Source organism: Natator depressus, chromosome 6, assembly GCF_965152275.1.
Source record: "Natator depressus isolate rNatDep1 chromosome 6, rNatDep2.hap1, whole genome shotgun sequence".
Classification (NCBI taxonomy): domain Eukaryota; kingdom Metazoa; phylum Chordata; order Testudines; family Cheloniidae; genus Natator; species Natator depressus.
In genome coordinates this window covers 39,844,118-39,862,190 of record NC_134239.1, presented here as the reverse complement: position 1 = coordinate 39,862,190, position 18,073 = coordinate 39,844,118, and the positions used below count along the sequence as shown (strand labels likewise).

Genomic DNA, 18,073 nt, shown 5'->3' with positions numbered 1-18,073 from the left:
TCTAGTTAGATATGCATTAGATTCTGTTTTGTTTAAATGGCTGATAAAATAAGTTGTGCTGAATGGAATGTATATTCCTGTTTTTGTGTCTTTTTGTAACTTAAGGTTTTGCCTAGAGGGATTCTCTATGTGTTGAATCTGATTACCCTGTAAGGTATTTACCATCCTGATTTTACAGAGTTGATTCTTTCACTTTTTCTTTAATTAAAATTCTTCTTTTAAGAACCTGATTGCTTTTTTCATTGTTCTTAAGATCCAAGGGTTTGGGTCTGTGTTCACCTGTGCAAATTGGTGAGGATTTTTATCAAGCCTTCCCAGGAAAGGGGGTGTAGTGGTTGGGGGATATTTTGGGGGGGAGACGTTTCCAAGTGGGCACTTCCCCTGTTCTTTGTGTAACACTTTGGTGGTGGCAGCTTTTAACTTAAGCTGGTAAGAATAAGCTTAGGGGGTCTTTCATGCAGGTCCCCACATCTGTACCCTAGAGTTCAGAGTGGGGAAGGAACCTTGACAGAAGGAAAGTTTATTCATCTTCGAGCTTCCAGTTACAAGTGGCAAACCATCAGGCTCTCCTGGGCCAGTACGAATTCAATCTGTGGGGCTCCCTGCCCAAGTTTGAAGAGTCCCTTCAGGAGCGTGATAGGAAGGAGCTCAAGGCGCTAATGGAGGAAGGGCCAGCGGCTGCTAGGAGGAAGGGCTGCGGACACGACCACACGATCAATGGCCTCCGCGGTGTCCATGAGATGGGCGTCGTGGCTCCTGCTCTCTGGGCTGTCCAGCGAGGCGCAGTCTTCCATGCAGGATCTCCCATTTGATGGGCAAGCTCTGTTTGCGGAGGAAACAGATACAAGGCTGCATGGCATGAAAGACTCCCGCATGACCCTCCAGACTCTGGGCCTCTATGTCCCGGCTCCAGCAAAACCTAAGTTCAAGCTGCAGCAGACTCCCACCCAGGCTGCCCTCCCGAAGTACGAGGCCGCCCATAAGAAGCAGCAGGACTATAAGAGACGCCCTCAGAGGCAGCCTCGGCCTGCCCCCCAGCCTGAGTCCTCCAAGGGCAAGTAGGCGGGGAAAAGGCGTTTTTGACAGGACGCTTGGGGGCACCCCACCAGTCCTCATCAGGGATCCACCCTCAATAGAGCTTCCCTTCTCCAACTGGTTGTGTGCTTTCCTCCCAGAATGGTTGCAGCTAACCTTGGACCAATGGGTCCTCAACACCATCACCCAGGGTTACACCCTCCAGTTTACCTACAGGTACTGCTAGGGAAAAAACTTCCAGCACCCGTGCATGTGGCTAGCATGCACACCTATTGTGGAATAGACATGAGCAACACATCTCGAAGAACACCAGTTACGGAAAAGGTAACCGTCTTTTCTCACTTTCAGGTGACATTATGTACAAGAATTGGGCAGCATTATCTCCTACAAATGTAAACAAACTTGTTTGTGTGAACGATTGGCTGAAAAAGAAGTAGGACTGATTGGACTTTGTAGGCTCTAAAGTTTTACATTGTTTTATTTTTGAACGCGGTTTTTTTTTGTACATAATTCTACATTCGTAAGTTCAACTTTCATGATGAAGAGATTGCACCACAGTACTTGTATTAGGTGAATTGATAAACACTATTTCTTTTGTTGTTTTACAGTGCAAATATTTGTAATAAAGAATAAATATAAAGTGAGCACTGTCCGCTTTGTGTTCTGTGTTGTAATTGAAATAAATATATTTGAAAATGTAGAAAACATCAAAAAATATTTAAATAAATGATATTCTTTTATTGTTTAACAGTGCAATTGATCTCACAGTTAATTTTTTTAATTGCACGATTAATCACGATTAATTTTTTTATTGCTTGACAGCCCTAGAGTTAATTTATTCATACAAATAGCACTATGTTAGATGCTGAAGATGTACTTTCCTACTCTTAGAGGTGGTGATGGTATTTTTGCTTTGTGCTAATGCAAAACAACAAAAGTAGCTGACCATTGATTCTCTGTACTCATCCTTTCTCTTTTAATTGAATAAGTATGTGTCCAATACGCAAAGAAATAGTGGGTAAATAAGCACTCTTAAGTCCAGATCCTGCAATGCGTTCTGGGTAGGGTGACCAGATGTCCCGGTTTTATAGGGACAGTCCCAATTTTGGGGGCTTTTTCTTATATATGTGCCTATTACCCCCCACCGCCTGTCCCAGTTTTTCACACTTGCTATCTGGTCACCCTAGTTCTGGGCAGCCAGATGAATGCCGATGCTGAGCCATTTTCAAGCCAGTAGTAGTCTGTGTGGGTGCGGGACTTTGTCTGCATGGACTTCATTACAGGATTGAGACCTTAATTAACAAGTACAATACTCTTGAAATATTTGATGACAGTAACACAGTTGTGCTCCCCTGCGCTCTCTGCAAGCAATGTGATGGGCAGGGATTGTTTGAAAACATTCTTGTTCTGGAATTGAAGATTAGAAAAAAAAGACATTGCGGCCTGGGGTCACGTTTTTGCTGGGCTTTGAGCTAGGTGTGAAATTTGAATCTGAACTAAACTGAACACTTCCAGCTAAGTCATTTTCCTCTGTGATTGGCCTGAACAGTGTAGACTGGACCACACTGTTAAAAAGCAGCCATTACAAAAATCATATTTGAGCCTGGTTGGGACTAACTTTTGAAAATGGTTTCAAAACAGTTTGGTCCAGTCAGTGCTGGCCATCAATCCATGTCTAAAACTTGTTTAGCAGGAATAGTGTTTAAATAAAGTTCAAACTTGGTTTTCACACACTGTTCATGGCCCAGTACAGACAAGGCCTATATGATGCGGGTGAGGGAGTTAGTACCAGATTTTGTATCTTTTTGCATTTAGGTTACTGGTTAGATACTATCCAAGTTCAGGTCAGTCATGACCATCTTGACAACCTTTTAATTGTGTATGTAAAATAAAACTCTGGTCTTGGTACAATATTTGGTACAGCTATCCATTTCACAAAAAACACCATCAAAAAGCTAATAAACTCATTTTTCTCCCTTAGAGGCAGTCCCTCCACAATTGAAGCACCTTGTTATGGCAGCATGTAGGAAGCTTGCAGTCCAACTGCTTGTATTTGTAACTGTTCTTTGACTAAACAGCAGTTTATATAGCTATTTAGCTAAAAAGCCCATGGTCCAAAGCTGTTTAATTGCATGCCTTTCACAAGCATTAAGCAATTAAAAATACCTGGGGGGAAAAAATGTCTGGACTTAATAATAATTTTTAAATGTTCTCCTATTAAGTAGTACAGTATAGTATGTAAGCTTTAGATTGTTCATCTAATACTCCTACTGTAAAATTATGTCCCTATTGAAACCAGTGGGAATTTTGCCGTTGGCATCACTGAGCCAGGTTTTCACCCCATTTAATAATAAGAGTCTTCAGAATTCATGTGCTTTACTACCCTCTGTAAAAGTCTGAGAGGAGTTCCCAGTAGACTAAAATAAAGACCATTTTATCTGAGCAATTTCACAAATCCTGAGGGACATTATTTAGTGACAGCATGATATAACCTGTATTTTTCAACAGTTCAAATGATGTCAACTCAGCCTACTGTGAATACACAGAGAAAGATGAATAAGCTTATACAGTGGGTTCATATTTTATGTAACTTCTATCAAACATTTTTACCAAACTATCTATCTTAGTTGTTTAACCAGGGCTAATCTATCTCTTGCTGAGCTGCCTTCAGTGTATTATCATTCTTGCAGTGATTAAAGATTAAAACAGAATATATTTTCAGAGGAAGTAATATAGAGCATACCACTCTGCTCTTTAATGGAAGCTGATTTCTACTTCTGTCTCAAACAGATGGAATACATTTTTTCTTTCATAGCACAATTATTTAAGGAGGGATCTCTGCAGAATTTGCCCTTATGCCTTACAGTTAACTTTTTTCAAAACAAAGATAAAGTAGGCTTCAACAACTGATAATATGATGCCCTCTTTCCAACATAAATTTGGGGGAAATGGCTAATTTGATTTTTTTGAAGGCTCCCCTTTTAAGCAGAGATTTACAAATAGAGGATTGACTGTGCCTTTTAATTGTAAACATTCAGAGTTTTTTTTACATTAGTAGTCTTTTCCTTTCTGGTCACAAATTCTGACAAACTTTATGAAATGACTGGAGGTGCTGTTTTTCTAAAGCAAAAGATTACATCAGCTGGGGAACTAGCAGTTACTTGAGCATACTTGCACACTCAACACTGAGCTTCATTTTAACAGCTTCAGTAGTAATCGTCTTTACAGTCCTTGCTAAAATCAGTGGCTTTATTTTCAGATTGACATAAAGTGCTAATGTGGGATTCTGCTGGATACTTCTATACGTGTCGTGGCATTTGAAAACTCACAGGCAATCTTCTTTTGTATAAAGTATATGGAAGAATGTGCTTTTTGTCTTCCATTATCATTTTCCTACATCAATCTTTTTTCTAATTTTCCTTCCATGCCATAGATGAAAATCAGTCTTCCCCTTTTGGGAAAGCATGTAAAGAAACAATCCCCTAGAAGAAAGTTTCTCATCCATCTAAAATCTAACTGGAGTTCTTCCAATGTGGAAGTCTTCAGGGTCTAGTTTATTGAGCACCTCAGTATTAGTCTATTGCGTGTGTTCACTTAGTTGTCACGTGAACCTGTATTAAACCTATTGAGAGCATATGCTCAGTAAACGTAATATGCTTTAGTGCCCCTAAGTGATGAAGAGGAGGGAGGCATTCTCTTTGAGAACATCGCCAAGTCTGCCATTGATCCCTTCGACACATCTTCTGGATCTGTACAGCTGATTGCTATCAAACCTGTAGCATTGCCTCCCGCTCACCCTGCATCAGACAGGAGCCAGGAATCTGCTATCATTAATGGCGAGGTAAGAGTAATCTGACAGGGTTTCACCTGCTGGTTTCCTGATTATATCTGGAGGCACACATTGTGATAGGACCTTAGGTTGGTGCATTGCAGAGAGAGAGGAGAAATGTTAGAAGCCTTTCACCCTTTGTGTGGCCTATGTAAAATCCTGTCACAAATGCAGTCTCTGTGCTCAGGACCCACTCTTTCCTTACACACCTATAGATGTATGGTGCCCTGAAGGAGAAAGCCTATCTAGGTACTTTTACAGCCCTCATCCCTGTTGTATTTGAACATCTGACAATCATTAAGGGATTTTATCTTCCCAGCACCACGTTTTAGGAAAAAGGGAACTGAGGCAAAGGGTAGATTAAGACATACTTTTTCAGGTTCACAGAGGAAGTCCGTGCCTGAACTGGGAATTGAACCTAGATCTCATAAGTCCCATTTTAGTGCCCTGTTGCTAACTAGACTATCCTTCCTGCTCACAGTGGGATGGGGAGAAAGCAGGGCCATGCCTTCACTCTGTTTGTGTGCTGGCTTGCATATTAGGTACAATTGCTCCTGAGGTCCCCATAGAATCTTGTGGGTCTGCACTGGGATCTAATGGGGCCATTGACCAAATGCCACAGCTTGGCTCTGAGACTTGTATTATTTTATAAATAATATTGTAAATATTTTTATTTAGATTTTGTTCTAGAACAAACTGCTTTTATGCGGAATGGGGGAATTTATATACCTAATGTGGAGGGAAGGCTTCTTATTTGCTCCTCCATGCTGCACACTTATGTAAAGGCTAACTCTTCATTGGACAAAATCAAACTGCTAGCCAGTTAGAAATACAATAAAAGACAGTGTAGTCAAGCTACCCATGTGAGACCAGATTAGGGCATTATATCATGTTCTACTTTTGTGCTTGTATTTTAAGCTCTAACACGTCACAATTGTCATTTTATATCCGGCGTCATGGCATGCACAATATTCAATGCCTATTTTTCTTCCAAGAATTGTGGGCTGTGTATCATCAGAGTAAGACCTAGGAACATACAAATGATATTCCCTCACATACTCATAGATATGATGGAGTTCTTAAGGAGATCGTAGAATTTGACTTTTTAGTTACAAACCCTAAATAAAGCAGACATTTTTTTACACAGTCAACTTTGGGCAAAAGTGAAATTTGTTCAAATATACAGAATACTGCCCCCAGGCCTCCCTAAAAATAAACATTGTTTGGGTCAAGAAGATGGTTGGCTGACATCAGCTCTCTTCTTCTGTGGCTGTGGATTGAGTCACTGTTATGATGTACTTAGTTCCAGGAGATTAAAATTTATTTAACCATCTGCAAGTCGTACAAAATACGACTCTGTCCCTTGCATTTCCCTAGTGCTGACAGATGGCCTGGTGTGGTGCAAGAGGCACTCTGCAAAGCAAAGCGTTGCATATCAAATACACTTTTAAAATGTAGTTGAGAAATCATCAGCATGGCATAGTCATCTGAAATTTGTTCACCTTCCATTAGGTAAACAAAGCCTTGAAGCAGAAGTCCGATATAGAGCACTATCGCAACAAGCTGCGCTTGAAAGCCAAGAGGAAAGGATACTATGATTTCCCCCAGATTGACAACAGCAAGGGGCTGACAGAAAGAAAAAAGATATATGAGAAAGCACAAAAGGAAATAGACCATGTTTTGGAACCAGAGGCAGATGTATCTTCTCCATTTGCAGAGCCTAAAAACAGGTGAGATATTTTTGTTTTTCATATACATCTAGAAAGTAGGCACTGCCTCAGGGCTGTAGGGCAGAAGACTCATCTGAAGTGCAAACATCCATCACTGATGATGAAAAGGTGTATTACATATTAATGTTTAATCTGTTCCGTGCCTCCTATTTCATGAAGAAAATTGATATTGCCCAAGATTATTTCTGAATGTTTCACATTTAGTAAAACCATAACATGGTTACAGAAGAAGAAGTGGAAAGAGAACAAAATTACTTGAAGGTTGCATGGTTCCAGGTCTTTTGTGAGCCATTTTTAAAGTGATCTAAGCTGAAAATGTGCTCAGGTTATTATTCAAAAGACTGATTATTCTAGAAATGGATTTGAGCCAGGAATTTGCATTTGACTCCGATCTTCTGCAAAGTGCAACAGTGATCCAATCTATCATTTTGTTCTAGGCACACCTGTAATTATTTCCAGAGCTGGATCTAAGATATAGGTAACTTAGACCCAGCAAATTAGAACATGCCACCATTATGTCTGTTGATTTCAGTATCTCCTTCAGCAGTTAATGGTAACCACTTGCTACGGTGCTTTCTTCACTTCATTGCTCTGGGATCTTGGATAGGTCATTTAATCTCTGACATAATTTACTCATCTCTAAAACGAGTAAGGATATTGTGAGACATCATCAATGTTTGTGTGGCACTTTATAGCCCTTGGAGGCAATATACAAATGGAGAGCATTCATTTTCAGATACAGAGATGTACTAGTGGAGGAGAGGGCCAGAAGCCCCAACTATATGCATTGCACCGGGGCTGGCCATCCTTGCAGGCTCTGATCTGCACTAAGTTCCCCCAGTAGTGTACCTCGAGCACAAGTTGCCTTACAAAGCGAGGAGGTCACGCCAAGATCTCCCCTCAACAACTAGTAGAGCCAGCCTTGTTGGGAGTGGCAGCACAGTCGGCACGCTCCCTCATTTCACAGGTGAGAGAGATTGTTGCCAGGATTCTAAAAGCGCTGGTCTTGGAATATAAGCAATAGCTGCAGACAAATGAGCTTGTTTATGTGAGGGCCTGGAGAGAGTGGGAAGTGGAGTTTGAGAAGCCTTGTCCCAGGGTTTTACCGGTAGATTAATGAAGAAAAAAGATTCTGATTAAATTGTATCTAGTGTCCTTGCTGAAGGGTCTGGGGCATCAGTTCCTTGAATAGGAATTCAGTGAGGGAGGAATACATTGTTACATATGCGTAGAAAAGGTAAGATATTAAACGTGAATATTAGTATTTTACAGTAATCCTATTTTTATTAGCACAATCTGTCCTGAGAATATGAATGAGGCCTGTAGAAACATGAATATTAATGTGTACAATACAAACAATGCAGTACTGAAGCCATATTTTGGATATTTATTATGTACCCTAAGTGGTGTGGGGAAACGTTTAGAACATTATACATGAAGCTTTAATATTAACCATCTGCTCTTTGTTAGATATACCAATATTTGTTTGTTTATGCACCAGTATGCTGACAGATCCTGGAATACTTTTGTTTTTCTAAGAGTGCTTTCTAATGTATTGTCAAAAAGAAAAGGAGGACTTGTGGCACCTTATAGACTAACCAATTTATTTGAGCATGAGCTTTCGTGAGCTACAGCTCACTTCATCGGATGCATACTGTGCAAATTGCAGAAGACATTATATACACAGACACCATGAAACAATACCTCCTCCCACCCCACTCTCCTGCTGGTAATAGCTTATCTAAAGTGATCATCAAGTTGGGCCATTTCCAGCACAAATCCAGGTTTTCTCACCCTCCGCCCCCCCACAGACAGACTCACTCTCTTGCTGGTAATAGCCCATCCAAAGTGACCACTCTCTTCACAATGTGTATGATAATCAAGGTGGGCTTTGTGCTGGAAATGGCCCAACTTGATGATCACTTTAGATAAGCTATTACCAGCAGGAGAGTGGGGTGGGAGGAGGTATTGTTTCATGGTGTCTGTGTATATAATGTCTTCTGCAATTTCCACAGTACGCATCCGACGAAGTGAGCTGTAGCTCACGAAAGCTCATGCTCAAATAAATTGGTTAGTCTCTAAGGTGCCACAAGTACTCCTTTTCTTTTTGCGAATACAGACTAACACGACTGTTACTCTGAAACCTAATGTATTGTGTAAACCAATGGGTAAGCTATTTTAGACAAAGTTCATTGTTACAAAAAACTGCATCTAGGCAAGTACTCTGAACTGTCAAGGAATGATCTCTCTGCCTTCTGGGGCCGAGCCATTAAATGTTAATTGTACAAACACTAGAGATGCTTGCTGAATAGAGCTGGGCTACAGGAACTAAAAACAAAGGTATCATTCCCTGATGCACTTTCTGTAAAGATGTCAGGCATTTTCAAAATTTGGGAATGTTTCTTGCCACAGAAAAATTGACCGTTTCTTGAAAACAACCACTTTTATGGTCCCCACACCAACATCTAGAATGACAGATTTGCTTTAGATACCTAACTTGATATGCTGCAGGACATTTCCCAGCTTCAAGCTTTTCTTTTTTTTCTTTTTTTCTTTTTTTTTTACAGAATATAAGTTTATTGGATGAATACAGTAACATGATATTGCAGCCTAGTGCAACTCTCTGAGAGATGAACTGATATAATCCAATTTCTATAATAAAAACCATCACTCTTACAGCAGTCTAGTTTAGCATAAGACTAATACAGCTTGCTTTGTGTCATTGTCCAGATATTGATACGCAGTTAAAAACCTATATTTTAAATAGTTCACATTTTTAAAGATAACATACTGTAGAAGTAGGTAAAAGAATAAAGATTTCAGAGTTCCTGGAAAAAATGGCATGTTACCCTCTTGTTTCACTGGTATAGCTACCATTAATATTAATTGTATGTATGTGACTTCCAAAACATTATGGGAGGAAAAAAAATAAATTAAATGCATTATTCAGGCTGACCTTTATATATTCAGATTTGTGGAAAACAGCATTTTAAAAATTGTTTACAAAACACCATCACGAAATAATTTGGTTTGTACAAGAACCAACACCCCGTGCTTTCAGTTGCTTTGAGCATTCCGTGCATATAATTCATGCTTCAAAATGCTGCAGAAGACACACACCACGTGATTGCCAGTTGTTAATGTTGATACCTCCCTTCTCATTAGTGAATCTTCCTTAAATCAGCTAATTGGCAATCTCAGGGCAATTTTTAAAAACCTTGCTGATGGCATGCACTGTTCTCAGTTTTTCCCTGCGTGGTATGTAATCAGGTCAAGGGTGTGCATTTATTAGAGCACTAAATGTGTGAACCTTTTAGGAAATGTGTCCCTAACTATATAAGCAGGAGAAAATGTTTGTTGTCCTTTTGAAAGAAACGCATGTAATTCTAAATGCCTTTAATTTAGGAGCATAAGATTTGCCATATTAGATCAGATCCATGGTCCATCTGGTCCCATATCCTGTCTCTGGCTGTGGCCAGCACCAGAGCCTTCAGAAGAAGGTGGATAAATCCCCATAATAAACAACGGTCGAATAATATCTCTATCGGGAAAGTTTCTACCTAATCCACTCTTGAGGAAAAGTTTCTTCCTAATCCACTTTCAGTGGGACTTGTGTTCCTGAATCCCTTGGGCACTGTCAGGACTGAATCCCAGCTCTGTCACTCCGAGTGCAGAAGTGGGGCTGCAAGGATTTTAAAAATTAATACTTGCCATTCCAGGCTTGTATTAAACTCCCAAGGTTACAGCTTTTCTCTGACCTTGGCTTGGTAAACGCTGCCACCACCCAAATGCAAAAAAAAAACCCCTTTGAACCCAGGAAGGAGCACTTGGGAATTCCTCTCTCTGGGGTACCCTGAAGTCCTTTAACCCCCGCCCCCCGGGGAATGGCTGCCAGCTAATCAAACAACATGCACAAACCTCTGAGAACACCAAAAATCCACACCTGTTCTTAAAAAAGGTAAATTTTATTAAAAACAAAAAGAAAGAAAGAAAGAAAGAAAATACATCTGGAACTTAGGCTTTTGTTAGATTTTAAAAGAGCAATTCCCAAAATCAAGCACCCAAAATAGTTTTCTTGTGGCTTACAGGTTACAAGCAAACAAAAGCATCTGGGGTTAGCACAGAGGAATCCACAAGCCAATAAGAAATAAAAGAAATAACCTTAATTGCATCTAGTTAAATATTCTGATCTACTTACACATTGGAGTTCAGATAAGTAGTTCTAGGCATGATCTGATGATTTATGATCATACCTGGCTTACGTTGCTTAGAGCATGGCTGCTCTGTCCCTCCAGCCCAGAGAACAACAGACAAAGAGAAAGTTTCTTTCCCAATTTTAAAAAGTTCTACCTTCCCATTAGCTCTTTTGGTCAGGTGCCCACTTTTTTTCTTTACCTGGGGGACTTTTTAACCCTTTATAGGTAAAGCAAGTAAAGAACAGCTACCAAGAGGGATTTTACAGCTAACTGGCTGGCTGGGTGTCCGTCAAAGGGAGCTATCGGCCCCCTTTATATATCACAGGCACTTCTGAAAATTCCAAGAGCTTTGCGGAATCAGGACTCAACAGTGGGTTAGGAAGAAACTTCCCCTAAGTCATAGGTGTTTCAGCGCTTTGTTGATTCAGGGCCCTTAGGCTTGATGGTTAATATACTTTAAATATTTTATCCTAGCTAGTGTAACTGTGTGATATTCTTATTACTCATGCAAATGTCCAGTGCTTTTTGAATTCTCCTAATCTATTTGATTCAAGTATACTTTGTGGTGGTAAGTTCCATGGACTAATTCCTCATTGTGTAAATCAGTGTATCCTTCTATCAAGTATGTCTTTTAAATGTGTTGTCTCTTAGTTTCATTGACTGTCCCCTTGTTCTTGTATCATCTAAAAGGGTAAATAGCAGTACTTGCTTGCACTCTGTGCCACTCTCTATTTCACAGCTCTCTCTTGTGTGGCTGTATCTGAAGTAGTTCTGATCTTTTCAATCTCTCTAATATCGAAGTCTTTCCATGCCTCTAATTTTTGATGATTTTTTCATATATAGCTATTTTCAAGTCAAGGCAGTTATTTTTAAGACAAAACTTTTAAGGTCATTCATGGTTTATCTTTACCATACTAAAATCTGTTGTCTGGCATAAAGCCCTCAGCTCCATCTATGAAGCCAGCCTTTTTTGCCCGTTAGTCAAATCTCACCACAAAAACCTTTACACTTTCTACCATGCCATCCCTTATTTATTGGGAGGAGATCCCCTTCATTCCAGTAACCTCCTTCAGATCTGTCAAAACTCAAATCTCCTCTGATGCCCTCGAAACACATGACAATGGCTAGGCAGCTGAAGTGCTTTGACTGCTGATTATTACATTTATAATTGTGTGTGTCTCTCTCTCACTGGATGGGGTGGGCCAGGGTTCTGAGGTTAGACCAAGCATTCTCTCTCTTTCTCAGGTGCATTGCTGGCTAGTTCTTGCTCATGTGCTCATAGTGTAACCGACTGCCATATGGGTCAGAAAGAATTTCCCACCCTGGTCTGATTGGCAGTGACTTTGCAGGTTTTTCCCCTTCCTCTACAGTGTGTGGGAGTGGGTCATTTGCTGGGATTATCTGAATATATCTCAGTTCCCTACCATTGCAAGGGCCTCAGGCATTGTTACACTTGGTCTCTCCTGTTCGCTCTCTGTGGTACGTAATAGTTTAGGCTTCTGTGGACTGTGATACTTTGGTTTAGTGTCAGTTGTTGGGTTCAGTGTGTGGGAGGTAGGTGATGTTGGTGGCCTGTGATATACAGAAGGTCAGACTAGATGATCTAGGTTACTTCTGGCCTTAAACTCTGTGACTACAGAATAGTTTGTGTACTTAGTTATCCATTCTCTGAGGGCGGGGAGCTTTGCACTATACTGATCATGGTGTTGGCTTGGTCCCCAGTGCAACTTGGAGCAGCCTCATATCATAATGGCACCTAAGGGACTCACCCAGTCAGGGATCAGCTTGAGTGCGGAGCCCCCTGCTCTCTCCAGCCTGAGGGGTTGAAAATGGGGTGGTGTAAAGCAGACATAGCTACCCAGTTAGACCACAGAAGTGGCAGAAAAAGCTGCTTAAACTTCATCTCTTCCCTGGAACATAACTATACCAGGTGGGCTGGGAGCAGGTGGCACAGAAGTTGTGCATGGGCTTTCCTCCACATGTAGATTCCTCTACTCCAGGAAATCCTCAAGATGTCCTGCTAGTGCAGCAAGCATTTGGAAAGGGAGGAAGGGCTGAGGATCAGGCCCAATGATAATTTGCTTCACTTCTCCTGAGTTCTAATCCTGGTTTTGCTGGTGATATTCGGTGTTCCTAAATTACTTGCCCCAAATCACAGTTTTCAAATGTAGGTGTTTAAAGCTAAGCACTTAAACCCACTCGGGCATCTAAATAAAATGACCTGAATTTCAAAGTTTCTCAGCACTTGCAGCACCCATTGAACTGACAAACTAATGTTAGTTATAACTAATTATTTTAAATCCTATCAGCTATAAACCACAAAGGATCCTGGTAGTCACTTGGAGCTTAGCTCCTCTGGGCAGCTCCAGTTTATGGTTCCTGTGCCCTTTAGCCCTTTATTCTTGTGTTTTAATAACGGAAAACAAAATGTATAATGATCTCTTCTGTAATTTTGCCTTCTTCCAGCACTTGTGTGTGTATAGAAAGGGTATCCTATTAAAGTGGCTCTTTTGTAATAACTAAGATAATGTTAGAATAAAGGTTATAATTGCAGAATACTGTCTGTCATTTATTTTTGTGCTTTGCCTTCATTTTAATATTTTCTCATTGGATTCTCTCCAGGCAGCAGACAAAGAACTCTGTGTACAGAAGCAGACAGTCTCTGAACAGCCCTAGCCCAGGAGAAACTGAGATGGATCTTCTAGTTACCCGGGAGAGACCAAGGCGTGGGATCCGCAACAGTGGATATGATGTAAGTTTATCAGATGCATTCAATGAAGTTTGCTCAGTAAATCCTTAATTCAGTCTTTAAAAAAAGAAAAGAGAAAAAGCATAGGGTAAGCTAACCAGAGTGCATTTATGCATTTAACCTTAAGGTACATTATATCTCCTCAATGCCCCAAATTACTGAAATCAAATGCAAAACATTTAATGTACTTTCTACTTGCAGCTTGTTTTGCAGTGTAAGAATAGTTAACAAAACTTCCTCCTTGAAAATCAGTACTAAATTAAACCATTGATTTCTAAATCTTATTTTATTTTAATAATTGTACTAAGTCTACAACCATTTATAACCGACTGGCAATTTTATTTTTTACCCCTTGTTTTGTTGCCTGAAATTAGGATCCAGATCCTCAACCCTGCTCCACACCCTGGGTGATGCAAAAGAGATGGAAAACTGGGTTACATAGCCATTGAGGGATTCCACCTGAGTAGAGGAATTCCCAGCTGGCACAAAGCCAGTGTAGTCAGATCTTGACTACACTCTTGTTTCAGGGGCAAGAGGCTGCATATTCAGAGCAAGTTGTGCTCCATTAATCCTGGACTGGTAAATGGCCCCAAAAGGCTATTTTAGCCACCATTAGTTGCATTAAGTATTGCCTCTGTGCTGTCCTGCCCCTGCAGGCCTCCTGAATCAAGGAAGCAAAAGAGTAAAACAGTGTCATAATTCAATATTTGCAACCTCATCTCAAATCCTGCAGCTCAGCCATACCAGAGGATCTGGTCTTAGAGATGAAGTAAAAGATGGAGAGGAAGTTTTGGAAAAATAAGGGAGTGCTTCTGGGTAAGGGGTATCCTTTAACCTCTGGAGAGACTGACATTTTGCATGTGACTTAATTCACTCCAACTGTCAAGCACTGGTTTTTAGATAAGTGAAGGAATTTGGCAATGTGAGGGAATATGTTCAGCAAAATCTAAACCAGGGTGGATTGATTTAAATCAGTAATTTAAATCACCAATTTTAATAATAATTTAAATCAGCAAGCCAGAAACCTTGATTTAAATAATCATTTTAATCTTGTTTTATATTTGTACTTTTAAGTTATTTTCCGAAACAAAAGTTAATGCTCATTGGTTGGTAGCCATTAAAACATCTTGATTTGCAACCCAATATAGCCTTTACGCTCAATTTGGTACTTGTTTTTTTCCCGGGAGGATACATTATATGTGTATGTATTTATTTAAGCATTTATACAGTTTAGCATATATTTATTCAGATTCTTAATTTTACTTTTTTTATTATGTTAGAAAATGGTGAGTGACATCTTGCTGAACTGGCAACATGTCTGTATTTTTTATAGATATTGTGTGACTCCTATTGCTGTTCAGTTTGGTGCTATTAGCTGAATGCCAAAAGTTAAATCAAAGGAGGCTGAAAAAGGCTCGTTATGGAACCTTGCAGGAAAGGCAAAAAAAATGACAGAGGTCAGGTACACAGCTTCAAAGGCGTTAAGGTAACAGTGGCTGGGCCAACAATTGGTGAGAGAATTCACCTAGCTGGCTCCATTCAGGCCTAGGATGTTTTTACTCTTCCCAAGTCTAAGACTGGGATTAAAAGGAGACCTAACTCCTCAATGACGTTATAAAAGAAAGAGGGGTTTGGCTTGGGGTGAGCTGAGAGGCTGGCCAGGATGTGGCAGTGGAAAGGCTGACAGACTGAGTCACAGAGACAGGGAGGACACTTCAAGCAATGTAGGCTGTTCCTCCTAGATCAGATGCTGAATGAGCCAGACCTGTCTGAGCTGCAGATAGAGAGATTAAGTTTAGATAAGTGAATATGCATATAGGCCTCTTTGTCTATTTTAAATCTATTTCTCCAAGCACTGTGTATCTTTGGGGCAAAATAAGTCATTCTTTGTTCTGAAAAAGTGTTTCTGTTTATCACTACAAACATGCTATCAGAGGATCCAACTCTAGTTGGACCTATTTAATTAGTCATGCATGATACCCAAGCGGCTGTAACCTAGGTCCTGGTGTGAGAGTAGATGAAGAGTTGAATTCCACCCCAGGAGATGTAAAGGTCCAAGTCCTGACACCTGTGTGAGGTGCACTCAGAGAGACCCGGAGAAGGTACAGTTAGCCCAGTAACTGACAGATGTATTTCTTTCTTACTATACAATTGTTTTACTCATTATTTGTGTCAAGCTGGATGGATATTGGAATTAATTAAGAATGCACAAAAACAGCATTTTAAAATTGTTTTCAGTTAGTTAAATAAACCTAATATAAATGCCAAAGTAAGTATATCAAAACATGTTTTGCATTTAAAACTAAGAGATTTATTAAACAAAGAAAGCATTATCTATAGTTAGTGAACTGAATAAATTGTTTCTAGTCACCATGTTCTTCATGGTTTTAGAACTAGTAGACTTTATCTTCTCACAGTTAGTTTTTAGTTAGATTGGAAGAGAAAAATAACCTTTCCTGCTTTTAACTCTAATCTGTTTCTTAATTTTGAATGAACTACGCATTGAATTGAGGCAGATAAATAAACTGAAATGAAGAAAATACACTTTCTGCACCTGCAGCAGAGACTAATACAGCCAAAAGCTGGTTTAGCACATCAGTAAACTCAGGCTCCAGGTGCTTAGCCAGTGAGTTCCACCAGTTTGGTGGCCTAACTTTCTTTAAAACTTTGGCAGCAAACATATTGCTTGAATATTTTTTATTTAAATTAAATTTATTTTAATAGATGATACTCAGTTTAGGTCTCCACATAGGTTGTCATTATTTCAAATTGAATTCTAAATATTTTTATAGATAAACATTTATTTAATTTAAATTTACAAAATCAAAAATATTTGATTTAAAATTCATCAATTTTTATCCACCCCGATCTAAACATGTTATACACATCAGATTTCTTAAATGTTTCTTGCATGTTGACACTTCCTATTGGATTGTATAAAGTATTTTCAGTATCTTTTACTTATGCAAGCTTCTCTAAAAGGAAACATTTAGGTAGCAAACATTTTCAAGTCCAGCCTCCCCAGGTAATCAAAAGATTGAATGACTGAAGAAAAGCAGATCTGTATTATGTGCTAATGAATAATAGATTTGGGTAGGGTTGTAGGTAACACAGCTCTGGAATATCAATAGTTGAAAACTTTCTGTAGGCATACATGGATTCCTGTCATTAACTCAAAAATACAAGAGTAAGGATTTTATGGTGCTGAATTTAAGCTATTTTTGGGCGGCGGCAGCGGGGGGGGGGGGGAGTAGCGCGAGTCTTTAAAAAAGCTATAAGTAATATAACTAATTCATTCATATTCCAAAAGGCCCTAATCTCAAAATCCATGTTTTATGTACATCAAGCATGCCTTTGCTGTTCCTCTTCCTCTCACGTTACAGTTGGCTATGGCTATATAGTGGTAATTTGCATAAAATTAGTTCTGCCTGAAGACCTCAAGTGCATCCTCTCTGATGTAACTGCCAATGTTTTCAGACCAATAAAAGTCTAATCCTTCTTTTTTAGAATCCACTTCTTGTGGGAATTAATTCCACAGATTAATTATTAGGTATATGTATGTAGTCTTGCCAACCCCAACCATTCAAAAAAATGAATCAGGCTACCCCAAATAATGAAATTGACTTAAAAATCATGAGATTGTTAATTAGGGTTTTTTCTAACTGCCTTCTGTTTTTTTGAGCAATTAGGATCACTCGGATCACACTTTCTTGCTATTCTCTCCACCATGAGGGCTAGAAACTTACTCTTTTTTTTTTAAATGTAAGCTGAGAATTCTTACATAATCAATCACTTACATAATCACTTGTCCCAAACTGTGGTTCATGAACCCCTGGGGGTTCGCAGAACGTTACTGGGGGTTCGCCAGAAAAATTTCACTAATGGCGGCCAGAGGACCCCAGGCATTGGAAGCAGCAGGTGGCACTCTGTTGCAGGGCAGACAGCCCAAGCCCCAGGGAGAGCGGGGCAGGGCAGTTGGGGCTGGCAGCCCGAGCCCTGCCCCCGTGAGCGGGGGAGCCAGCCGCCCGGACCCCAGCGCTCTGCGCAGGGCTGGCAGCCCAAGCCCCAGGGAGAACGGGGCACGGCAGTGGGGCTGGCAGCCTGAGCCCTGCCCCAGTCAGTGGGACCTGCAGCCTGGGCTCAGTTGACTGGGGCAGTCAACGGGGTCCAGCAGCAGGAGCCCCGTGGAGTGCAGAGGAAATTTAAACTTAAATCCCTGGAAATATTCATTTTTAGGAGGGGGTTCACGAGATTTCACAATTTAGTGAAAGGGGTTTGCGGGCCGTTAAAGTTTGGGAACTACTGCTCTATCACGTCCCCTCTTATCTTTTTGCTCTCTTAACTGAACAGTCCAAAATTTTTGAGTTTGGCCTGTATGAAAGTCTTTCTTTCCTTATAACCCTTTTCCATGGATTTCTCTGGACTGCTATGTTTGCCATCTCCTTCTTCTTAAAACTGGGTGACTGGAACTGAATACAGTTTTTCAGGTGAGGGCATACCATTGATTTATATAATGGCATTGTAATATCTTCAG

General features: G+C 40.1%; 1 protein-coding gene across 2 annotated transcripts in view; it reads left to right on the top strand.

Moving 5' to 3' along the window:
- The window catches only part of KIAA1549L (KIAA1549 like), a 208,723-nt gene that overhangs the window by 159,510 nt on the left and 31,140 nt on the right, over nucleotides 1-18,073 (top strand). For both annotated transcript variants that reach the window (XM_074955098.1, XM_074955099.1), the window contains 3 exons: nucleotides 4,698-4,876; nucleotides 6,377-6,594; nucleotides 13,413-13,542. In XM_074955098.1, coding sequence (XP_074811199.1) covers nucleotides 4,698-4,876; nucleotides 6,377-6,594; nucleotides 13,413-13,542 — 527 coding nt within the window. The remainder of the gene's footprint in view (nucleotides 1-4,697; nucleotides 4,877-6,376; nucleotides 6,595-13,412; nucleotides 13,543-18,073) is intronic.